Source organism: Nerophis ophidion, linkage group LG28 (assembly GCF_033978795.1).
Source record: "Nerophis ophidion isolate RoL-2023_Sa linkage group LG28, RoL_Noph_v1.0, whole genome shotgun sequence".
Taxonomy (NCBI): domain Eukaryota; kingdom Metazoa; phylum Chordata; class Actinopteri; order Syngnathiformes; family Syngnathidae; genus Nerophis; species Nerophis ophidion.
In genome coordinates, this window is record NC_084638.1 from 16,371,476 (window position 1) to 16,398,060 (window position 26,585).

At 38.0% G+C, this 26,585-nt stretch overlaps 3 protein-coding genes across 6 annotated transcripts in view; 2 read left to right on the top strand and 1 right to left on the bottom strand.

Moving 5' to 3' along the window:
- Nucleotides 1-1,351: 1,351 nt before the first annotated feature.
- On the bottom strand, nt 1,352-9,452 carry LOC133545336 (zinc finger and SCAN domain-containing protein 31-like). Its single transcript, XM_061890817.1, has 5 exons — nt 9,246-9,452; nt 8,165-8,285; nt 7,608-7,830; nt 2,683-3,180; nt 1,352-2,598 (listed from the first exon to the last, which is right to left on the bottom strand). Exons 1-5 carry the CDS (start codon nt 9,398-9,400, stop codon nt 2,087-2,089), a joined length of 1,509 nt encoding a protein of 502 aa, XP_061746801.1. The 5' UTR covers nt 9,401-9,452; the 3' UTR covers nt 1,352-2,086.
- On the top strand, nt 9,146-15,584 carry LOC133545358 (oocyte zinc finger protein XlCOF8.4-like). The gene is made up of 2 exons (XM_061890858.1): nt 9,146-9,687; nt 12,851-15,584. The coding sequence occupies exon 2, from the start codon at nt 13,130-13,132 to the stop codon at nt 14,249-14,251; it is 1,122 nt and encodes a 373-aa protein (XP_061746842.1). The 5' UTR covers nt 9,146-9,687; nt 12,851-13,129; the 3' UTR covers nt 14,252-15,584.
- Nucleotides 15,585-17,646: 2,062 nt separating this feature from the next.
- LOC133545319 (zinc finger protein 664-like) overlaps nt 17,647-26,585 on the top strand; it is a 186,825-nt gene continuing 177,886 nt past the window's right edge. For 3 of the 4 annotated variants that reach the window (XM_061890781.1, XM_061890780.1, XM_061890783.1), the window contains exons 1-2: nt 17,647-18,062; nt 19,395-19,619. In XM_061890781.1, coding sequence (XP_061746765.1) covers nt 17,960-18,062; nt 19,395-19,619 — 328 coding nt within the window. In that variant the 5' untranslated portion in view covers nt 17,647-17,959. Of the gene's footprint in view, nt 18,063-19,394; nt 19,620-23,015; nt 24,960-26,585 lie in introns of those variants that run through there. The other variant, XM_061890779.1, reaches the window with a different exon arrangement.

The following is a 26,585-nucleotide window of genomic DNA, read 5'->3' on the forward strand; positions in this document are numbered from 1 at the left end:
AGAAGACGTTTTTCAGAGTGTTTGATCAAGAAAAGGTGTTAGAGTAAAGCCAAGATATTTCTACATATCGAGGGCGGCACAGTCAAAGCCCTTTGAGTTACCTTGAAGGTAGAAAAGCGCTATACAAGTATAACCCATTTACCATTGTTCCTATAACCCCTTTGTTCAAATGTTTGTTCCACTTGGGGCGCGGGCATCTTGTCTGACTCACACCATGCACAGCCTTCCTTGTCACATATTGTTCCTTTTCCCGCTATCCATCCAGTAATTCAAACTGATCCAGCAGCGTGATTGAAGATTATTTTTACTTACAAAAATCAAGGAACCAGGAAACTCGGGAAACAAAAGCTAGCCTATATAAAACGACATATATGTGCACATATATGCACTGATTGAAAATACAGAACTATAATGCCCATTAGACTTTCTCCATCAAACGCCATCTTGCTTTCCCTTCATTCTTATTCTTTTTTCTATTTCCAGCAGTCTAGTAGAACATCTTAGGTGTATTGCTGCCCTCGATTTCCCCCTTCTGTCCTATTGTCAGGTGCAAACACATAATGACATCTATTAAACAGACAAGAAACAAGGACTCAGGCAGAGACAGTTACATTTGGTTCAATGAGGAGAGATTTATTTGACTGTACTTTACAGAAAGAACTTAGGCTCTAAAGTAACAGTCTGACTTGCTCCAATATTTATTCAGGGGGGTCCCTGAATACATCACTAAAGTTGCTGCTAGAGGAATGGGGATAATCAGCAGCTGCAGACACAATATATGATTATACAAAAATGCTGACACCCGTGATATCGCCCTGTCTCTGCTTTGTTTGCATCATGGCACGTGGTGTTTGGCCTTGGCTTGTCAGCAGGCCGTTCCTGGACACAAACGCTGATACGAGACGGCTAGCAATGGATTAGATTGCAAGTAGTGCTTTTGCACAAAGACAAAAACACAACTTAAGTATAATTGATAATAACTATAAGCAAAAGAGTTGTGTGACAAATTATACATAATTATTCTAACACCTATGGCCCACACTACATTCTACAGTCCGGTAGGTGGAAGTTTGAACCTTTTAAGTCATGGCTGCAAACTGCCAGTAAGAAGAAGAAGTAATGGAACTGGTTGCTTGTTTCTCTCGCGAGATCTGACATTTTTAAATACAACAATTGACAGGTTGACAACATCCAAACAAACCAAGGCATCTCCAATACATCTCAACATTACACACATCCTCCAGGCTGAGTTAGTCTAGAATGAAGTAAACTGTAAAATACTTGAAAGTCATGTAAAGAAAATATTTGAAAAATTGACAGTGATAATAAATAGAATAAAATACATTCCCACAAATATTAACAACATTTATTGTACCCAACTTTAGTTGAAGCATACATTGTTTATTGCATAAAGGTCTGGGGACATACATCACAACAATATTCATACAACACAAGAAAGTAATAAAGACAATTAATAGAATGGATTTTAGAGATCCAACAAATTATTCATAGTCACACATTTTAAAATTGTATAAAACACAACTGTTCATATGATGTATAAAGTAAATAATAATATGCTTCCAAAAGTGGTCCAGAAAATGTTTCAGATGTGAACCAGAAAATATGAATTAAGAGGGACTCATGTGTACTCAAAAGCAACGTTATGAACACATGTAAAACAAATATGTACATCATATAAAGGAGTTCAATGGAATCATCTACAATTACAAAATAAAATATGTAACAATCATTCAAAAACCATATATAAAACACTATTATGAATAAGTATATAAGTGAATTATGAATATCTACACATAACATGTTTATTGTAACATACTTTATGTACTGTTTATTCTCACCTTTTCAGTCAAATTGTTGTGTTCATTTTAAATTACGCAAATGTGTATATTAACTCATGTATTTGACTGAAATAAAAGCACTAATCTGAAGTGTCTAATCTATAAATGTTAGAATCATAATAACAAGATTGTGCTACACACACACACAACAGTGAGGTCACACATGTTATATGTGCTGATGTTGGTAGAAAGTCAAGTTTTGACCGTTTATTTCAAATCCTGCATCTTTATGTGCTGCTGCTGTTCTCACCAGCACACTTGTGTTTCTTACACTGGTACTTATAAGAGAATCTTTCACCACACACACTGCAACTTAACACTTTCTCCCCTGTGTGTGTTCTCATGTGTACTGTAACAGATTTTGGGTGACGGAAGCTTTTGTGGCAGCTTGAACAGGAGTATGGTTTTTCACTAGAGTGCGTTATCATGTGTGATTTGAAATGGGGCCTTTGAGTAAAATCTCTACCGCAGATTGAACATGAAAAAGGTTTTTCACCAGTGTGTGTTCTCATGTGTACTTTTAAACTTTGATTTATTGCAAAACTTTTACCACATTCTGAGCAGGAAAAGGGTTTTTGTCCAGCGTGTATTCTCATGTGTTCTTTTAAACTTTGTTGTATTACATAACTTTTACCACATTCTGAGCAGGAACAAGTTTTTTCTCCAGTATGTATTCTCATGTGTCTATTGAAATATTGCCTTTGAGTAAAATCTTTACCGCAGATTGAACATGAAAAAGGTTTTTCTCCAGTGTGAACTCTCATGTGTACTTTCAAATTGCGATTTTCTACAAAACCTTTACTACAGATTGAACAGGTAAAAGGTTTTTCTCCAGTGTGTGTTCTCATGTGTCTTTTTAGATGCCAATGGTTTTTAAAGGTTTTGTCACAGAGAGAACATGTGAAGTGAGTGTTGTCAATGTGACATGTCTTATCATCTTTAGAGTCTTCATCATCAGTGTCAGGAGAGTGTGACGTTGTGTCCTCACTATCTGATAGTGGAGCTAAGAGCTTGTCTGCTTGTGATCCTCCACAGTGGTCTCCATCAGCTTCTGTTGTCATGTGTTGTGTTGAGCTGCTGCCTGGAAGTTCCGCCGCTCTCTTCTCCTCACCCTCACCGTTGACCTCATCTTCACTCTTCACACTGATGGGGTGTCTCTTGTCATCCTCTATAAAGTGGGGGAACAGCCGCTGTTTTTCTTCATCTTTAAAGTGAGGGGCCTGTGGCTCCTCTTCTTTTACTTGGAGGTGCTGTGACCTCTTCTGCTCCATACTGGAAGACCCCTCCTTCTGCTCAGGTGGATGATATTTTTCACAGACGTCTGCAGGACACAAGAAGACATGCAGGGATCGAAATAGATTAAGATTTGACCAATTCAGATTGCATTTTCGATTGTGCTTTACGATTCGGTTATTTGTAGATTCACTTTTGCTTTCACATTCAGTAAAAAGGAGAAGAAACAGGTCGATTGGCATTAACTTTGACGAGTTGAGAAGTAACTTGAGCGTACAAAGCAAACAGTGAGGTCTTAAGAGGCACAGATTTTAAGGGTCCTCCATGAGGTGTCAGAGGGCCCTAAGGTCAATATTGTGCTTTTAAAATATCTATAAAATAAAAATATATTTGGCAAGAAAGTAACAAAATACTACACGTTATTTTGTGGCAATTACAAAAGAATGCCCAGTATAAATCTCAGGGCATTCAATCAATCACACCTGGACTGTTAAAATATATATATATATATATATATATATATATATATATATATATATTATATATATATATATATATATTATATATATATATACATATTTACGGCGTGGCGCAGTGGAAGAGTGACCTTGCGCAACCAAGGGTCCCTGGTTCAATCCCCACCTAGTACCAACCTCGTCACGTCCGTTGTGTCCTGAGCAAGACACTTCACCCTTGCTCCTGATGGGTGCTGGTTAGCGCCTTGCATGGCAGCTCCCTCCATCAGTGTGTGTGTGAATGGGTGAATGTGGAAGTACTGTCAAAGCGCTTTGAGTACCTTGAAGGTAGAAAAGCGCTATACAATTACAACCCATTTATTTATCTATTTATATATATATATATATATATATATATATATATATATATATATATATCTTGATTGGATTATCCAGAGAATAGTGCTCGATACCGTGGTAGAGCGCAATATGTAGGTTTGGGAAAAAAAATCACAAGACTACTTCATCTCTACAGATCTGTTTCATGAGGGGTTCCCTCAATCATCAGGAGATGATTGAGGGAACCCCTCATGAAACAGATCTGTAGAGATGAAGTAGTCTTGTGATTTTTTTTCCCAAACCTACATATACATATATATATATATATATATATATATATATATATATATATATATATATATATATATATATATATATATATATATATATATACATATATATATATATATATATATATATATACATATATATATATACATATATATATATATATATATATATATATACATATATATATATATATATATATATATACATATATATATATACATATATATATATATATATAATACACACCCACGTGACTCCAAAAAGAGATAAGTAGTACAAAATGGATGGATGGATGGATATATAAACATATATACATGCATATATACGGTTGCGATCAAAAGTTTACATACACTTGTAAAGAACATAATGTCATGGCTGTGTTGAGTTTCCAATCATTTCTACAACTCTTATTTTTTTGTGATAGAGTGATTGGAGCACATACTTGTTGGTCACTATAAACACTCATAAAGTTTGGTTCTTTTATGAATTTATTATGGGTCTACTGAAAATGTGAGCAAATGTGCTGGGTCAAAAGTATACATACAGCAATGTTAATATTTGCTTACACGTCCCTTGGCCAGTTTCACTGCAATAAGGTGCTTTTGGTAGCCATCCACAAGCTTCTGCCTGAATTTTTGACCCCTCCTCTTGACAAAATTGGTGCAGTTCAGCTAAATTTGTTGGTTTTCTGACGTAGACTTGTTTCTTCAGCATTGTCCACACAACTTTGGGAAGGCCATTCTAAAAACTAAATTCAAGCCGGATTTAGACATTCCTTAACCACTTTTGACGTGTTTGGGGTGATTGTCCTGTTGGGACACCCAAATGCGCCGAAGACCAAACCTCCGGGCTGATGATTTGAGCTTGTCCTGAAGAATTTGGAGGTAATCATCCTTTTTCATTGTCCCATTTAAAGCACCAGTTCCATTGGCTGCAAAACAGGCCCAGAGCATAATATGACCACCACCATCCTTGACGGTAGGTATGATGTTCCTGGGATTAAAGGCCTCACCTTCCCTCCTCCAAACATAACGCTGTATTGTGGCCAAGGAGCTAAACATTTTTTCATCTGACCACAGAACTTTCCTCCAGAAGGTCTTATCTTTGTCCATATGATGTCAAATGAAACAAAAATTGAGCTGTTTGGCCACAATTCTGTGTTTGTTAGAAAGTTCCACAACCTTTCACGTTACCCCACGCATGTGCTACAGCACTCATCTCATTGTGGAACATGTGAATGTTTGAAGTGGAACTAAACGTGATCTCTGAAAGGGGTACACATTATTTCCAAAGCAGGGCCCCCATCCACTTATACAATACAAGAACAAATACTTTCACAGTATCATGTTAGACCCGCTCGACATCCATTGCTTTCCTCCTCTCCAAGGTTCTCATAGTCATCATTGTCACCGACGTCCCACTGGGTGTGAGTTTTCCTTGCCCTTATGTGGGCCTAGCGAGGATGTCGTAGTGGTTTGTGCAGCCCTTTGAGACACTAGTGATTTAGGGCTATATAAGTAAACATTGATTGATTGATTCATAGAACATATCTGATGAAAACCAACATTATTTTGTTATTTTATTCATAAGTGGGCCATACCACCTATTAGGGTTGTACGGTATACCGGTATTAGTATTGTACCGCGATACCAATGAATTATTTTCGGGACTATACCGTCTCTGAAACGTACCGATCCCGCACCGCCCCTCTCCCGTGTCAAAGTCACGTCGTGACATTGCTGGTTTACGAGCAGACGAGCATGTTCGGCGGCACAAATCACGGACTACTTACAAGCAGACACAGTGTGTAGACAGGAAAGGGAGAATGGATGCCTCTTGGCTAGAAAACTAACAATAAAGGTGAAGTTATAAGACTAAAACACCCTCAGGAAGAGGTGCTTTAAGACATGGCTAGCTATCTAGCGACTAACGTCCATCCGCCGTCGGCAGTGTTTTAGCGACTTCTAAATCACTAATACTCGCCTCCATGGCGACAAATAAAGTACGTTTCTTACAAGTACATTATCACTGGAGGACGAGGAACAGCTAAACATGCTTCACTACACACCGTAGCTCACCGGCATCAAAATGTAAACAAACGCCACATACCTAGTCGATACTACTATGATTACGTCGATATTTTTTGGCATCACAAAATCTTCTTTCTTTTTAATAAAATGTATATTATGTTTATAAACTCAGGAAATTTGTCCCTGGACACATGAGGACTTTGAAGATGACTAACGTATGATCCTGTAACTACTTGGTATCGGATTGATACCCACATTTGTGGTATCATCCAAAACTAATGTAAAATATCAAACAACAGAAGAAAAAGTGATTAATACATTTTAACAGAAGTGTAGACAGAACATGTTAAAAGAGAAAATAAGCAGATATTAACAGTAAATGAACAAGTAGATTAATAATCAATTTTTATGGTTTGTCCTTAATAAAGTTGACAAAATAATAGGTGTATAAATGAAACAATATGTTACTGCATATGTCAGCAGACTAATTAGGAGTCTGTTTGTTTACTTACTACTAAAAGACAAGTTGTCTAGTATGTTCACTATTTCATTTAAGGACTTAACTGCAATAAGAAACATATGTTTAATGTACCCTTAGTTTTTTTTATTAAAATAAAGCCAATAATGCCATTTATGTGGTCCCCTTTATTTAGAAAAGTACCACAATAATTTTAGTACCGGTACATAAATATTGGTATAGTTACAACACTACCACCTATATTTGAATATTGTCTAATGGAAATGACTGCTGTCTGATAATCACATTAATAACCAGTGTTGGCGTTAACACACTTGTTATGTCTTTGTACGCATTGAAATCAAAAAGGACGTGCATTTCTGTAAGTCTGTGCGTCCCAGGGATGCAGAGTTTTTGTTTTTTTTAACCGACCTGCCTTCTCTGGGTCAAAACTCAGTTTGCTTGTTTTTTTAATCGATTATTGCTTTTTGCCGGTGTTTTGTTTTGTTTATCATGATGGTGCGCTCTCATCACGCCGTCACTTGAGGACCGGCACGTCAGCGGGAGCAAGCGCGCTGTCGGTTGGTAGAGTGGCCGTGCCAGCGACTTAAGAGTTCCAGGTTCGATCCGCGCTTCCTCCATCCTAGCCACTGCCGTTGTGTCCTTGGGCAAGACACTTTATCCACCTGCTCCCAGTGCCACCTATACTGGTTTAAATGTAACTTAGATATTGGTTTTCACTATGTAAAAGTGCTTTGAGTCACTAGAGAAAAGCGCTATATAAATATAATTCACTTCCCTAATTCACACGATTGATGAGCATTTATTTTTAAATGGACATGTTAAACAGCAAGTATATCTCCATCTTTAGTCATAAATGTGGCCCGCAGATGAACATGTGTCACAAACATTGTATTAGATGATATGTGGATGTTGTGCTTACTTGGACTGTGATGAAGCTGTGAGGACTCAGGTGGTTTGTCTTCATGCTCTTCAGTCTTCACAGAGACAACAGTCAGTGGAAACTTGTTGGGATCCGCCTCCTCCTGCCCTGGAAGAAACTCTTCCTCCTGAGTAACCCAGAGATCCTCCTCTTCCTCATTAATGTGGGGGGGCTGTGGATCCTCCTGCTGCTGAAGGGGACGTTCTTCTTGACAAGCGTTCATCTGTTGGACGTCCGCAAGACAACACAAACAAACTTCACCTCCGATGTGTCTAATATTTTTTAGTCTATCAAATATAACATTTTCCAAGTGGACTGACACCACTTTGTGGTGATGTTCTTCTACACATGGAATAATCATCAGTTATTGATTATTATGAATTGATCTTGTTTTCCACATTTACATTAATTATTGATAGAAAGTAACAACTTATAGAAAACCTCCTGCTGGGATTTTAATACCGTCATGACTGCATTAAGTCAGTCTGCACGTATAAAAGTTTCATTGTGCTGCAGCATCAAGTGACGCCAACTCGCTCCTCCCACTACCAACCTACCAGCCAACCTTGACGTGCACCTCCAAAATAGTCCCACCTCACGTCAACGGTGACCAAGACTGCAGAGCTGTGACTAGATGGCTTTACTTTTACGCGCAATATCCTCTCCTTGTTCTTCCTTCTGCGAAAACAACATTTTCAACCCAACAGAAAACAAACAGAAGTGCAGCGAAGCACGTGTAACAAGTGCCAGCGAGTGTGGCCGTGCGATAGTATGTTGGTTGAACCTCACTCACACCTTATGAAATTTCCTGGTGTGAGAATATCTATATATACAAATATATAAATATATACATATTTTTTGAATATTTGGGTACCTCATGATGCGACTATAAATACAATATTGATACAAATTAATTTTGTGTGCAGTATGTTAAAGCTATTTTTAAAATTTAACAATATTTAATTAAATATTTATTCTAGTCTGACTGAATAAGCATCAATCGCTAACAATTGTGCAAATAGTGTATTCGTAATAACAAACATCAGTTGATTTAATTTACATGATATGTCCGCCCGAATGCAGCTGAGATAGGCTCCAGCACCCCCCCTCGCAACCCCAAATAGGGACAAGCGGTAAAAAATGGATGGATGGATGTTATCAAGGTAATAGAAGTGCGTGCAAACAACATAATTTGTATTTATTGCTAATAAAGTTAGCACCAACACAAAGTAGACTACTGCAATGTATGTGTAATACATTATATTACACTGTCATAAAAAGATACATTTATTTTTTTATCCTGCAAAGCGTCTTTGAGTGCACTGAAAAGCTCTATACCAAATAAAATGTATTATTATTATTATTATTATACCATGTGACTTTTTCCAGACTTAAATTACGAGACGTTCGTCCCTTTCTAGTAACAAATATTTAATGATGTTAAACGTGACTGTAATATACAAAAAAAGTTAAAGTATTAAATAAGTCATTATAATTCTCATAGAGAACATATAAAAGACACTCCTCAAAAAAAACGCTCGCATTTGCTACAAAGGCCTGCTAACACTAGCACGCTAGCTTCGAACAACATATCAGGTAAATAAGATAAATAATATAAAAATATATAATTTATATTACCTCATAAGCCGCTTGTAGAAGAGAGGAGTGGAATATATTCTTCCTATTGTTACACCAGCAACTCTTAAATGGGACTTTTTTGTTGGTCTGCGGCTGGGCGAAGGAAGTGTGCACCACTCACTATTGTCCCAGAGAAACACGTGTTTGGCCAACATTTGTTCCGCGATTGAGAACACCTCGAAGACGTCACACAGGAGGAAGAAACAAAACAAGATGGCGTCTGACGGAGAATACGTTGTTTTGGTTATCATGGTTTCTTGGTCCTAATTACAACGTACATGTGCACATGTGTGTCGTTTAATAGAGTAAACGTCGTTATTATTGTCTGTATGCACTTTGAGTGCACTTTGACGTGCGAGCCGAGCCTGCTGGTTAGCTTAGCTTGTTAGCTGCTAACAAACAGAGGCGGAAGTGATCGACACATCAAAGCAGAGATCCCAATGTAAGTGTTTTAAATACACAAATACACATTTATACATATGTAATGTAGTAACATTATTAATAACATGTCATATTTACATATCTTGCTCATTTCAAGCATACAATATATTATAATATGTTATATGTGCAACCAGGGGAGAAAAAACGCTGGATCAAGTATATACAAACATCGCAAATGCATGCAGAGCTCATGCATATCCTCATCTAGACGTGTCAGACCACCTTTCTCTTCTGTTGCACCCTCGCTACACACCCAACATCATCCATCAGCTCCAGGATTGTTTAAACTCTGGCTTGATTGTTTAAACTATGGCTTGAATAAACAAGCAACTTAAATCCATCAATTGGTAAGTGTTTGTTTGGCCTTAAATGTGGGTGGGCGGAAACGCTGGATGCAAATATAGCTACAAATGTACATACAGCTAGCCTAAATAGCATGTTAGCATCGATTAGCTGGCAGTCATGCCGCGACCAAATATATCTGATTAGCACATAAGTCAATAACATCAACAAAACTCACCTTTGTGATTTTGTTGACTTTATCGTTGGAAATGCATCTGCAGGATATCCATACATCTCTGTGCCATGTCTGCCTTAGCATCGCCGGTAAAATGTGTTGACCAAACGATAGGGACTTTCGCATCTTGTGACACTGGAGCAACTTAAATCAGTCGATTGGTAAGTGTTTGTTTGGCATTAAATGTGGGTGGAGGGAAAGGCTGGATGCAAATATAGCTACAAATGTACATACAATTAGCCTAAATAGCATGTTAGCATCGATTAGCATGGCATGCTAATCGATGCACATTCTACGTAAATCAACTTGAATCCGTCCCTGATCGTGTTGTTACACCCTCCGACAACACACCGACGAGGCGTGATGTCTCCAAGGTACGGAAAACAGTGAAAAAAACGTAAAATAACAGAGCTGACTTGACTCGATGTTTATAATGTGTGTGAGAAAATGACGGTTGACTACGGAGGCAACGTCACGTTGTGACGTCATCGCTCCGAGAGCAAATAATAGAAAGCCGTTTAATTCGCCAAAATTCACCCATTTAGAGTTCGGAAATCAGTTAAAAAAATATATGGTCTTTTTTCTGCAACATCAAGGTATATATTGACGCTTACATAGGTCTGGTGATAATGTTCCCCTTTAAAGCAAGTACGCAACATCCTAAAGGACAGAAACCATCCAGCACATGGCCTCTTCAACCTGCTACCCTCTGGAAGGAGATATAGATCGATTCGCGCCAGGACCACCAGAATGTCTCAGAGTCTGTATCCCCAGGCTGTGAGACTGCTAAATGAACAGCATGACCCTTTACTGCCCCCGACCATCTTATTACCTCACTCTTCACCACCTCAATAATTGTGCTCTGGACTTTACATTGCTGCAGCATCAACGCAACACCCATCAGACATCTCACTGTTCCCGCCCCTCCTGTCCCTCTATACACGTTCTCATAGACAAATGCTAAACTGTAAACTATGGTCAACCTGCACATCAATGCAGTTTCTATGCCGCTGGACAAAGCTCAAACGAAATATCGTTGACATGTATGACTTAAGTGTTATTTATGACAATGACAATAAAGGAATTGATTGATTGATTGATTGATTGATTGATTGATACAATGTTTGCTCTCACTGGGATGCCGACTGATTGGATTGTCATATCTTCCCGTTTAGATGAAGAATTAATTTTCCAAAAGGAGAAAAAAAAGGTTTGTGCAAAAGAGCGTATTTTTGTGTTTTTCTTGCCATCTCCAGGTCTAAGTTGGATGTCAAAGTTGACCAAGTTCTCGGTTTTTGTCCAAAACCTTCTACTACATAAGTGAGAAGCATGATTTATAATCGAGAATTAGCTTTCACCATCTTAGAGGCGGGAAAGCAGATCAGTATGTTAATATAACAGCATAAGCTAGTTACTTCTGTGATCAATGCACCGCTAAAAGTAGGTCCTTAACATTAGCGCTTAAAATAACAATAGTGCCACTACTTGGTTAATATTCAGGTCACAAAATGTAAATGGCAGTTTTTGGATGGTTATTTGGAGGACTTTGTGGGTCTAATAGAGGAGCTCCCATTGACTCTAATATTAGCTGATTTTTGCTCACATTTATTTACTAATTAGAATTCATAAAAATTTAAAACATATGTCTTACACAAAGGAATGTGAATGATAGGCGACATTTTTGAAAAAAGTGCTGTTTCCTTTGAATTTGTCAGATAAGTAAACACTTTCTTAAATAAAAGATGAAAAACAATTAAGGTTGTTTATAAATATTATCCACAATGAAGTGACAGTAAAACTAAGCACACAAGAGAAAGTACATTCATATACACATGAATTACACATATGTGTAAGAATCATGTTAACCACCAAAATATTGTCTTGTTCTCCTCAAGCCAATATCCAGTATCCTTTTGTGAGCTGGCCGTATCGTCACACCCTTAGTTGAAAGCATACCAATTCCATGACATGACACTTCCACGTGATGTAGAACAGTAGTACCACATTTTAAACATACACACACATCTGAAGAATATAAAAAAATAAATATATATGGTGGGCCAAACCAAATGACTCGGCGAACCAATGTTTGGTATGGGCGATATGACCTAAAATCTATATCCTAATAACAATATAAGTCACGATGTATCATTTGGTATATGAATGATAATAGAAGAATTTCAAAGTGGGTTACAAAAGCTCCTAATTTGGCAGCTGACATAAGCAGTAACATATTGTGTCTTTTCTAATTCTAATATTTTGTCGAAACAATTATTATTGATGTTCTTGTTTATTTACTGTTAATATCTAGTTACATTATTTGAGAAAATAATACTGGAAATGGTGTAATATTTTACTGCATATTACAGCAACTAAATAAGGAGTCTGTGTAGCCTGTTTTAAAATGGTGCTATTAGTAATTCTATATGAAATAATATATCGCAAAATCCATTTTAAACCATATTGTCTATCCATAGTAAAAAGTCCTGTCGTCCTTGTTTGTTTTTCTTTTCCTGTGAACAATGTTGTAAAGAGCAGCTTGTTTGTGGGTCACTGAGATTTAAAGACTAACTTGTTTTTCCCAAGTGCATGTAAAAGTACTGAATGCATTGTGTGACTGAGCAGAGATGGTGTGTTTGTTTTGCAGACATCCGTGGAAAACATCTTCACCCTGAGCAACAGAAATGGAGCTTGAGGATGTGGAAGGAGGAGCCACTGCCCTCCCACATTAAGAAGAAAGAGGAATACTCACTGATTCCCCATTTTTTTTGAAAAGGAAGAGAAGGACCCACTGACACCCCATTTTAAAGAGGAAGAGGAGGAACCACTAACACACAATTTTAAAGAGGACGAGGAGGACCCACTGACTTCCCATTTTAAAGCGGAAGCGGTGGATCCACTGAACCCTCACATTAAGGAGGAAGAGATGGATCTACTGAGACCCCATTTTAAAGAGGAAGAGGAGGACCCACATACACCCCATTTCAAAGAGGAAGAGGAGGACCCACTAATATCCAATTTTAAAGAGGAAGAGGAGGACCCACATACACCCCATTTCAAAGAGGAAGAGGAGGACCCACTAATATCCAATTTTAAAGAGGAAGAGGAGGACCCATTGACGCCCCTTTTTAAAGAGAAAGAGGTGGATCCACTGACCCCTCACATTAAAGAGGAAGAGGTGGAACCACTGACCCCTCACATTAAAGAGGAAGAGGAAGAACACAGCATCAGTCAGCAGGGAGAGCATCTAGAAGGACTGGAGGAGGTTGATGTCACCAAGATGCCAGTGACTGGTGTCCCTGTGAAGAGGGAAGATGATGAGGTCAAAGGTGAAAGTGAGGAGAGGGGAGGGGGGGAGCCTCCAAGCAGCAGCTCAACACAACACATGACAACAGAAGCTGATGGAGACCACTGTGGAGGATCACAAGCAGACAAGCTCTTAGCTCCACTATCAGATAGTGAGGACACAACGTCACACTCTCCTGACACTGATGATGAAGACTCTAAAGATGACAAGACATGTCACACTGACAACACTCACTTCAAGTGTTCACACTGTGACAAAACTTTTAAATATCCTAGTAAATTGAAAAGACACATGAGAACTCACACTGGAGAAAAACCTTTTTCATGTTCAATCTGCGGTAACGATTTTATTCATAAGCACGATTTGAAAATACACATGAGAATACACACTGGAGAAAAACCTTTTTCATGTTCAATCTGTGGTAAAGATTTTACTCATAGGCACAATTTGAAAATACACATGAGAATACACACTGGAGAAAACCCTTTCTCCTGCTCAGAATGTGGTAAAGCTTTTGCACGAAGAAGCACTTTGAAAGTACACATAAGAACACACACTGGAGAAAAAGATTTTTCTTGTTCAATCTGCGGTAAAGATTTTGTAAGAAGTCAGTGTTTAAAAGTACACATGAGAACACACACTGGAGTAAAAATGTTTTCTTGCTCAGAATGTGGTAAAGCTTTTGTACGAAGAAGCACTTTGAAAGTACACATTAGAACACACACTGGAGAAAAAACTTAAAGGGGAACATTATCACAAGTTCAGAAGGATTAAAACCAATAAAAATTAGTTCCCAGTGGCTTAATTTATTTTTCAATTTTTTACCCATCATGGAATATCCCGAAAAAAGGCTTTAAAGTGCCTGATTTTTGATATCTGTAAATCCACCGTCCATTTTCCTGTGACGTCATCTAGCGATGCCAATACAAACAACATGGCGGATAGCACAGCAAGATATAGCGACATTAACTCTGAATCAGACTCGGATTTCAGCGGCTTAAGCGATTCAACAGATTATGCATGTATTGAAACGGATGGTTAGAGTGTGGAGGCAGATAGTGAAAACGAAATTGAAGAAGAAACTGAAGCTATTGAGCGAATAGCTATTGAAACTATTCGGCGATCACCTTCTAACCAACGATCGCATCTTTTGACCACTGGAGCAATTTAAATCCATCGATTGGCAAGTGTTTGTTTGGCATTAAATGTGGGTGGAGGGAAAGGCTGGATGCAAATATAGCTACAAATGTACATACAGCTAGCCTAAATAGCATGTTACCATCGATTAGCTGGCAGTCATGCCGCGACCAAATATGTCTGATTAGCACATAAGTCAATAACATCAACAAAACTCACCTTTGTGATTTCGTTGACTTTATCGTTGGAAATGCATCTGCTTTGAGTGTTGCAGGATATCCACACGTTTCTCTGTGCCATGTCTGTCGTAGCATCGCGGTACATACAGTACATACAGATAGCCTGAATAGCATGTTAGCATCGATTAGCCTGCCGTGCTAATCGATGCACATTCCACATAACACAACTTGAATCCGTCCCTGATCGTGTTGTTACACCCTCCGACAACACACCGACGAGGCACGATTTCTCCAAGGTACGGATAACAGTCGAAAAAATGGAAAATAACAGCTGATTTCACTCTGTGTTTGTAATGTGTTTGAGAAAATGGCGGATTGATTACCTATGTGACGTCATCGCTCCGAGAGCGAATAATAGAAAGGCTTTTAATTCGCCAAAATTCACCCATTTAGAGTTCGGAAATCGGTTGAAAAAATCTATGGTCTTTTTTCTGCATCATCAAGATATATATTGACGCTTACATAGGTCTGGTTGATAATGTTCCCCTTTAAACAAGTTCAGTATGTTGTAAAAGTTTTATACAAAGTCCGTATTTTGAAAAGACATGAGAAGACACACAGGAGAGAAAGTATTGAGTTGCAGTGTGTGTGGTGAAATATTTTCTTCTAAGTACCAGTGTAAGAAACACAAGTGTGCTGGTGAGAACAGCAGCAGCAAATGAAACTGCAGGATTTGAAATAAACTCTCAAAACTCTAACTTTGACCTTCTAACAACATCAGCACATAGATTCTAACATTTATAGATTAGATATTTTAGATTATTTTTTTTTTTCAGTCATGTACATGTTTTAATATATGACATTGTCTACTTTTATTTAAAAATGAACACAACTAATTGACTGTAAACATGAGAATAAACAGGACTAAATATGTTACAAATACTTTTTATGAGTGTAGAGATATGCAGTAATCATTTTTGATTATTAATGATGTTATAAATGAACTTTATATGATGTATATTTTTGTTTTACGTGTTCATACCTTTCCTTTTGAGTACACATAAATCCCTCCTAGTTCATATTTACTAGTTCACATCTGAAACATCTTCTGGACCACTTCTGGATGCAAATTATATACTTTGTACATAATTTGAGAAGTTGTGTTTTATGCAAGATCATTTACTTTGAAAATGTGTGACTTTGTGAATATTTTTTGGGTCTCAATAATCTGTTCCTTTAATTACCATTATTACTCTCTTTTGTAAGGTGAATGTTGTTTTGTATGTATGTGCCCTTTATGCAATATGTAGATTAGAGAAAATGGCAACATTATATGTGGAAGGTTATGAAGGATAATTTTGTTTTTAATAATCCACATTTTTATTCAAAAAACTACACGACAATTGTTTTTTAAAGTTGTTCATGATTTATTCCCTCTTTTAGAATCCCTAAAAACTTTATCAATTTCAGAGAACATGGAAACGTTTTGAATGTTAGGGAAAAATCAATAATGTACATCCATCCATTTTTTTATACCACTTTTCCCTCTCATTTTATATGTAAAGCCTTTAATCACAAACTTGTCCGCCAAAGGGTGTTGCGTTTTGGAGAAACTCCTGTCAGAGTGCTGTTCAACACAATAAAGAGGAACCCAATATACTGCGCAGGACGTTGAGTAAAACACTTCTTTTACTGCGGAAATCTACTCACAAAAACAATCCAAACTGGAGGTAACAAAAAGCGATGGTGCGAAAAAGAGAAGAAAAAATGTGCATTGTGAAAAAACAAAAACAAAAGCTACTTACATACAAAAATAAACTCAACTTGGTTTGGAGTTACAAGACGTGCACACTACAAAACAACTCTAAGATGGATGGCACTGGGAATGGCCAAGGTAGCAAAATACTGGAAGAGTGGAATCACCGAGTGCCATCCAGCTGTCACGGTGCTGCTTAAATAGCACCAGGGTCTATTGGAAGCAGCTGTGCACTTCCCACAACTCTGCCCACAAGGACAACACAGGAACCCCAGGAGGGAGGAGAAATGTAAGAACAAGGTCAACCGCACCAAAAGAGGAAAACTGACAATATAAACCACAAGGTGGCAGCAGGCGGTGACAACTTCCCTCAAATTAATTAGGGAAAAATGGACTGAGCATAAGATAAATCATCACAATTGAAGTTAAATCATTTAAAAAGTTTATTTTTGTAACTCACTTCTATCCAAATTCATCCAGGATATTTCTCCAAAATGTTCCATTGGAGAATGCTGTCAAACTGTAATGTCTACTAGGAAAATGTAAACCAAATATTTTTTTGTTAAATTCTGTCATTGTGTTTGTGTGTGTGTGTAAATGTGTGTGTCTGTGTGTGAGTGTGTGTGTGTGTGTGTGTTTGTGTGCGTGTGTGTGTGTGTGTGTGTGTGTGTGTGTGTGTGTGTGTGTGTGTGTGTGTGTGTGTGTGTGTGTGTGTGTGTGTGTGTGTGTATTGTACATTGTAAAATACATTATAAAAACGATTAACGTCAAAGACAAATATAATATGAGTGTAATATTTATTTATTTTTTTCTTTCTTTATACTTCTGTTGTTTTAATACATTGTTAAATATTTGAATGCTTTTACGAAAATAAGTTTTATCTTTGTTTTGAAAATTTGAAATGGACAATTTTTTCTTTTATCTTCACAATAAGTAAATAGTATATAATAAAATAGTTTTACCGGGGGTGGAAAGCTGGTTGTACTTATTCCTCTCGCGAGATTTGGAAAAGACTGGTTACTTGATTCTCTCGCGAGATCTGACAACACTGCGCGCGAACCAAACACGGCGAGGATAAAGCAAGATGGCGTCTGACGGTGAAGACATTATTGCAGTCGTCACAGTTCAGTGTTCTTAATCTGTGCCTCCATGTACATATATATTTCCTTTATTAGACTCTAGTGAATAGAGTAAACATCGTTAATAACTGTTTGCATCCGGTTATATTAGTCTGAGCGCACTTTGATGCTTCTCGAGCTAGCTTAGCTTGCTAGTTAGCTTAGCATGTTAGCTGGTGACAAAGAGAGGCGGAAGTGATCAAAACACATCACTAAGTAGAGATCAAGTGTGAGTGTAAAGTGTTGTGATTGTGTGAAAATGTGCGAAAGAACGATAGCAGAGTACGAGGAGGAACTTTGTCCAACAAAAGAGGAGAAGGAGCGACAACAACAAAAACATCAAGTTGTGTTACACAGAACAGGTTTGTTTACTTCTCACTCTCACATGTTTACTAACTTTATATTTCATTATTAACACTATTTTTGAAATTATTGTCTATAGGAAGATGAATTGTCATGTGAGGATGATGCACTGATTGTTTTACATTGTTCATAAAAACGAGACAGTTTCAGACACACAATATTTATGAGAGTTTGATGTTCCTCTCAGTTTGTAACAATGTGTATCAACATGTTTACACAAAACTCACACAGACACCGGGGGAATATTCCAGAGAGCAGGTTAAGTGCAAAGTCCTGAGTATGCAAAGCTTGAGAGTTTTACCTCCAAAACCAAGAGAGGTAGGACAAAGTCGGAGTCAGTTACCATGGTAACTGACCCTGTAAAACTAGCCTGATAGCTGGCAGGTTTGAGAAGTTATTTATGTGTGCAAATATGAGGATGATTTCATTTTCCAGCATGACCTGGCACCTGCCCACAGGGCCAAAACCACCAGTAACTGGTGTACTGACCATGGCATTACTGTCCTTGATTGGCCTGCTAACTCCCCTGACCTGAACCCCATAGAGAATTTGTGGGGTATTGTGAAGAAGAAGCTGAAAGACACCAACCCAATAATGCAAATGAGCTAAAGACTGCTATTAAAGCATCCCGGGCATCCATAACACCTCAGCTGACGGCGTGGCGAAGTTGGGAGAGTGGCTGTGCCAGCAATCAGAGGGTTACTGGTTCAATCCCCACCTTCCACCATCCTAGTCACGTCTGTTGTGTCCTTGAGCAAGACACTTCACCCTTGCTCCTGATGAGTCCTGGTTAGCGCCTTGCATGGCAGCTCCCGCCATCAGTGTGTGAATGTATGTGTGAATGGGTGAATGTGGAAATACTGTCAAAGCGCTTTGGGCTCCTTAAAAAGAGGTAGAAAAGTGCTATAAAAGAACAACCATTTACCATTTATCAGCTATTCCACAGGCTGATTGCCTCCATGCCACGCCGCATTGATGCAGTATTCCAAGCACAAGGATTCCCAACCAAGTACTGAGTGCATTAATTGACATTCTCAAATGTTTGATTTTGTTTTGCTCTTATTTATCTTTTTTTTTTTTTTTTGGTCCAAGGAAATATTCTAGTTTTTTTTAGATGTGATTTTTGCGTTTTCTTAAAATGTATGCCATTATCTGCAATATTTAAATAATAAAATGCTTGCAATATTTCAGGTGGTGTGTAATGAATCCAAAATGTATGACATTTTCATGTTTTTAGTTGCATTACAGAAAATAAAGGACTTTATCACAATATTCAAATTTTCCGAGACAGTCCTGTAGTAGTTAAAATGTGTTTTGTTTGTGTCCTGTAGACATCCATCAGCTGATTGAACACCAAGAAGAATATCTCCCTCATCTGCAGGGGGACAGTTTCACACATCCACACTCCCTCTTTTTTAAAGAGGAAGAGGAGGGAGAGTGTCCTGTAGGGCAGGAGGAGGCTGATCTCAGCAAGTTTCCACTGACTGTTGTCTCTGTGAAGACTGAAGAGCATGAAGACAAACCACCTGAGTCCTCACAGCTTCATCACAGTCCAAGTAAGCACAACATCCACATATCGTCTAATACAATGTTTGTGACACATGTTCATCCGGGGGCCGCATTTATGATAAAAGATGGAGATATATTTGCTTTTTAACACCACCATTTAAAAATCAATCATCAACAGTGTAATTGCTGGGGTGTAACCATGTGACCTAGAGGCCGTCCTCCTAACCTCACATGGTCAAATGAAGGCAAACATTCAAAATGGCTACTGTTTATTTACCTTTAGCTGCACACATGTCAGCATATTTGAAAGGTTTACTGGTGAAGATAAGAGACCAAGTACCATTTTTTTAGTACTGGTTCCTAATTATGTTGACTATGAAAACCGTGAAGATTCAGGACTAACGACACAACTATTTGTATTTTTAATTCCAGCTGACTGAGGTAACTATGACACGTTGTCACATTGAGTTCAGCTGCCGCTGCTACACATTACAATCAGCTTTAAATAATGACAAATAAGGACGCAACAAAAGTTTGATGTGTGTGTTATTAACAAGAAGATGACATAACTGCATTTCACCTTGCACTGCACACATAGTTGACTTCTTTAAGACTTCAAATAAACAGCTGTTGATAAAAGACTTCCCTGCTCTGAGATGTTACAGAACATCATGTTGGGGGTGTTCAACCTCTTGTGCTAATAGGAATGCTATTTAAAAATCATTTTTTCCACTTTTTTTATTTCCACTAATTACATGTAGTACCGATAAATACTGGTATCAATAAGGAATATCAATTAGGGTATCATATCGATAAATTCTCAGCGATTAACATCTCTACTGAAGATGCAAGCCAGATATCTTAAAAAAATATATTCAACGTTTATTTGGATTTAGTTACTTCTCTGCTGTCCAGCAATGTCTCAATCAATCTAGTTTATTAGTACTAACTAGCAAAGTTTTCTTGTCTCTATAAAGTCTTTATTTTGACAGCCCCCTCGCGGTAAAGTTTTCGAAGTGCAAACTGAGGCAGTATTTGTGACTGATAAAACTTTCGGCGAATCATCCATCCATTTTCTACGGCTTATTTCCTTTGGGGTTGCGGGGGGGCGCTGGCGCCTATCTCAGCTACAATTGGGCGGAAGTCGGCGAATCATAATTTAAGAAATTGCACCGGAAAAATCCTTACTTTTGAAGACGGCCAATAAAAACACAATCAAAATCAGAAATACTTTAATAATCCCAGAGGGGAAATTGAGGTTTTCCACACAATCCCATTCAAGAGCAGACAAACATTACAGGGAGACAGAACAGGATCGCTGACGGGTCTACCAACTTCCGGCGCCCCTTACAAAAAAGGGAGAAACAGCGGAGGAGGGGGGTGAAAAAAAATCAATCTCAGCCTGGGCCCCTGGAGAGGGGGTCCAGACTGAGGCCCAAGAGAAAAACAAACTCATAGCCATAGCACACAGAAACATGTGTAAGAGGGAAACATCAAAGAACACAAAGGACATTAAAGACATTAAAAGAGCAGTCATTTCTACACACAGCCACCAATGTAAACGATCCAAGATGGGCGGCGCGAATGGACGCAACGTCCCAGGCTCTCCCCTTAGGTGCATTGTTTTTATGTAGTTTATTACTAGCCCAGTCAGCAACTTGCTGGGCGAAGGTTATGTACAGCCGTAACGATTTGTTGGAGCTTGGATTGCGGTCTGAGCAGGCTATTTCGGTGGATTTTACGAGCCGAGTCAACATCCCGGAGGATCTAGCACGTAGCCCTGGAGCTCCATGGCTACCGGAGGCCGAGGCAAAGACGCCGTGGCCGATGGGGCGGCGTGTTAGCCAGACTAAAAATTAACCCAAATAGACCAGCGATACCAAGTCTATTCCTGGCTAATGCGAGATTGCTCGCTCCTCATGGTGAAGAGGACAAGATGGACGAGGTGAGTCTCCGTGTAGCACAAAAGTGATTTTCCCCCAGGGATCAATAAAGCACTTTCTATTCTATTGTAAAACACTGTGATGGACAGCTGCGCCCTATTGTTTACGGAAGAATAGTGCGACTCTAATAGCCTCTATTGTATGCAGATTTTAATTGCATTTATTTCCTTTTTACTACTACACTCATTCACAATCTTTGTTGCGGCTACTTGCAATTCTCCTCCACACGTTTTTCTGTGTGCAGTAGTGTTTGCGAAACTCGCTTTAATATTGTTATGCGTTATATGGTCCACTGTCGATTTTTGAGAAAATGAAATGATTTTAAGTGTAGCTTATATTCCAAAAAAACCTAATAACCTATTCTTACCGTCATCAATAAATTGCTATGTGGATTTTAAATTGGACTAACAGGTCTCACTGTATGCATAGCTCTCAGCACCTGAGAATGTTTATTCTACAGTAGACTAACATGAACAAAGTGAGCCTGTTTTTTGTCATTCATTCACAATCTTTGTTTCGGCTACTTGCAATTCTCCTCCATACGTTTTCCTGTGTGCAGTAGTGTTAGCGACACTCGTTTTCATGTTGGAGATGGAACTAGACATTTTAATACAACGCTGAAGTACAGGCCCCCATATAGCTGCCCGGGATATGCCTGTTATATGATTATTTAATTTTGGGCCTTTTATAATCAGCATGTGTTCGTCCATTTGTGTCAAGGAGGTGAATTTACGTCTGAAAACCTTTTGACAAGTTGACTTCATGTCCATTAGGACTTTTCAACGTGTAGAATACAGTCCGCCTTAAACAGAATATTCTACTTTGAAAGTAAACGGGATCATTTATTTTGTGTTTATGCATGACTTCCTGTCCCACACGGGCAGATTTTAGCTCAATTGAACCTCCTTGTTGTGTCGACCACTAACTCTAGAAACCAGGCGATGGAAACTGACACATTGACTTGAGAACAAAAAACGGAACGAGTCTGTCGCCGTGGTGCCGCCGTTCCACATCCAGTGGAAATCCCCGGTTACACTTGCAACCCTTGCTTGGTGAGATCAATGACGAAATATTACTTCGGGTTCAAGGCACGAAGCAAAAGGAAATACACTTTCAAGCCACAGCACTCGCAGTGAGCAAACTCGACAACAAGATGGCGTCATAGCAGAGACAACAATACAGACTACAGATTTACACTGTAAACGACCTAATCTTTTCTCCAAGTTTATACATCAGTAACTGACATTAAAATCACAGGGGGCGCTGGAACCTATCCCAGCTGCACTCAGGCAGCAGGGAATTCATCGCAATTTAGATTTTAGGCCCTATTGCCCACCCCACGTAAAAAGTGGTTTTATTTTGCTGTGAAAGATGTTGTAAAGACCTGTGTGTTTGTTTTCAGGCCAATTCATATTATAACTTGTTTTGTTAAGTTCTTGTGAACTTACTGACTGAATCTGGACATTTCTCAAGCATGTTTGTCATTTTTGTGTCCTGCAGACGTCTGTGAAGCACAATTTCTGCCTGAAAAAAAGGAGTTTAGCCTCTGGATGGTGAAGGAGGATCCATCAACGAGGAAGACCAGTTGCCACGGACCCTCTGGCGTCTCCTTTTCCTCTTTAACACAGACCATTCCCTGTAAAAAGGAAGAAGAAGTTTCACTGACCCCCCACATTAAAGATGAAGAGGACGAACACTGCATCAGTCAGGAGGGAGATTATATTGAAGGACTGGTGGAGTTCCCAGTGACTGGTGTCCCTGTGAAGAGTGAAGATGATGAGGTCAAAGGTGAAAGTGAGGAGAAGGGAGAGGCGGAGCCTCCAAGCAGCAGCTCAACACAACACATGACAACAGAAGCTGATGGAGACCACTGTGGAGGATCACAAGCAGACAAGCTCTTAGCTCCACTATCAGATAGTGAGGACACAACGTCACACTCTCCTGACACTGATGATGAAGACTCTAAAGATGATAAGACATGTCACACTGACAACACTCACTTCACATGTTCTTATTGTGACAAAACCTTTAAATACCATAGTCTTCTGAAAAGACACATGAGAATACACACTGGAGAAAAACCCTTTTCTTGCTCAGAATGTGGTAAATGTTTTGTAACAAGTTGCAATTTGAAAGTACACATGAAAACACACACCGGAGAAAAACCTTTTATCTGTTCACTCTGTGGTAAAGGTTTTGCACAAAGATCATGTTTGGTAAAACACAGAAGATTACACACTGGTGAAAAACCTTTTTCTTGTTCAATCTGTAGCTTATCTTTTACAAGGAAGGGACATTTGAAAGTGCACATGGGATCACACACTGGTGAAATACATTTTTCCTGTTCAATCTGTAGTAAAAGCTTTTTGGAAAGTCACCATTTGAAAGTACACATGAGAACACACACTGGTGAAAAACCTTTTGTCTGTTCAATCTGTGGTAAAGCATTTGTACAAAGTTACCATTTGAAAAGACACATGAGAACACACACTGGTGAAAAACCTTGTTCATGTTCAATATGTGGCTTATCTTTTACAAGGAGGGAACATTTGAAAGTACACATGACAACACACACTGGTGAAAAACCTTGTATCTGTTCAATCTGTAGTAAAGGTTTTGTGGAAAGTCAGAATTTGAAAAGACACATGAGAACACACACTGGTGAAAAACCTTTTTCGTGTTCTATCTGTGGCTTATCTTTTACAAGGAAGGAACATTTGAAAGGGCACATAAGATTGCACAATAGTGAACAAACTTTATCTTGTTGAATCGGTGGTAAAGGTTTTACAAACTGCAGGATTTTGAAATAAACTGTCAAGACTTTAATTTGGACTTTCTAACATAAGCACATATAACGTGTGACGATTTTTGTGTAACAAACTTTTTAACAACTTTTTGATATGCTTCTACATTTATAGATAGTAGATTTTATTTTGGTGCTTTTTTTCAGTCAAGTGCATGCATTAATATGCAACATTGTGTACTTTTATTAAAAAAATCAACAGAACAATTTAACTGAAAAGGTGAGAGTAAACAGTACAAGACATATTTTACATACAATCCCCATTTCAGACTTATTCACAGTAGTGTTTTCTATAGGTGTTTGAAATATTGAAGTATTACTTATTATTTCCAATTAGTAATGATCCCATTAGCACCTTTATAGGATATACAAATGTACTGGTTCACATTTGAAACATCTTCTGGACCACTTCAGGAAGCTTATTTTTAATGTTATACATCATTTGAACAGTTGTCTTTTATACAAATGTGTGTGTAACTTTGTGTGACAACAAATGTGATACTTTATTAATCATTTGTTGGGTGTCTATACCATTTTATTAATTATCTTTATTACTTTCTTTTGTAATATAATGATTGTGTTGTAACTGTTGTATATGTTTGTCCCAAAACCTTTATGTAATAAAAAAAATGTGAGAGAAATTGGCTTAATTGTTTTACAAATTTAAATTTGTGGATTAAAAAAATATCCCCATTGCCTCTATAAATAAACAGGAAGTCCCAGAGAGTACATTAGCCTGCATGCTATGCTTTGATACACAATCCACTAAATTATTTATTCTAGTCTTTAATCGTTTGTTCTTCTCTGGAACTACGCAGCTAGAGGAACATGAGCGAAAAGAAGTCGAAATTGGAGACATGAAAATGCTTTTAAGCACAAGAAAGCTGCTGTTTTACTTAATAATTGTGTGTTTTTCTGATGTGTAAAAACATTTATAGTTATTTCATTTTACATCTTCTCATGTATTTATTTTTTCTTACCTCGGTCTTCGACATACTTAGGCTATTTTTGAACTTCTCTCAGATTTGGGACATTTGGTTTGGAATCACAGAAATACCCGGACACTTTCTGTGCATCTGGTTTTTGGAGTTGTTGGGAAGAAAAAAGTCTGTGATTTGAACCAACCCGGCAGGTGGCTTGTTCAGTCTCCTTACCGTGGCTTTCTCTTAAGGTGACTCCATAATTTTTCATAGAAATGATGCCTTGGCTTGGACATATTACACTCACATATCTTTCACTTGTTCCCATTCCAGACAATGCTGTTGCTATTACGGCCCTTGTAACGACAGGGAAGTTCTTCTTGGACTGGAATATTTCGGTGTGTATGGTCTACTCTCAGGAACTGTTCCCCACTTCAGTCAGGTAAGCAATATATATATATATATATATATATATATATACTGTAATAGTTTGGAAATATCACATCTAGTGCTGGTGTGAACGATGAGGTTCGCCCTACCGGTAAAAATTCAAACCCCTCTTTACCAGTCTGGTTCATTCGGCAGGTGGCACAGAGCCCACTTCATGTCATAGGTCATAGGTTAGATTGGTATTTAAAAAAAAAAAAAACGTTCCAATTAAGTGTACAGAGTGCACATTGTACAAAACATTGTACTTACGTATTTCTATTTTATATATATATATATAAAATATGGCATAGAGACCCAACAAATGATTCATAAAGTTACACATTTGTAGTTCCACAAAGTTACACACACACACACACACATATATATATATATATATATATATATATATATATATATATATATATATTTATATATATATATATATATTTTTTTTTTTTATTTATTTATTTTTTTTATTTATTTATTTTTTCATTATTATTATTTTTTTTATTTATTTTAACATCATTCGTATTGTGTCTTTTTTTTCAAGGTCTAGTTGGTATGAGCATTGTATTTAATTTGATTTATTTTATATTCCTATGCAATTGTTGAACTTGCTATACAATATTGAATCGTGTTGTGTTGAAAGTGCCTTGATATGTGTGTGAATTGTATGCAGGGGCGCCGAAAGGGGGGGGGGGGGGGGTAAAGGAGACGGATTCTAGGGGCCCATGATGGAGGGGGGCCCAGAGAGGTCCCCCTCTTGTATGTAAAATAGCATCAAAAAATGTTGCCCCTATTTTGGGGGCAGAGGTGGGTAGAGTAGCCAGAAATTGTACTCAAGTAAGAGTACTGTTACTTTAGAGATTTATTACTCAAGTAAAAGTAAGGAGTAGTCACCCAAATATTTAGTTGAGT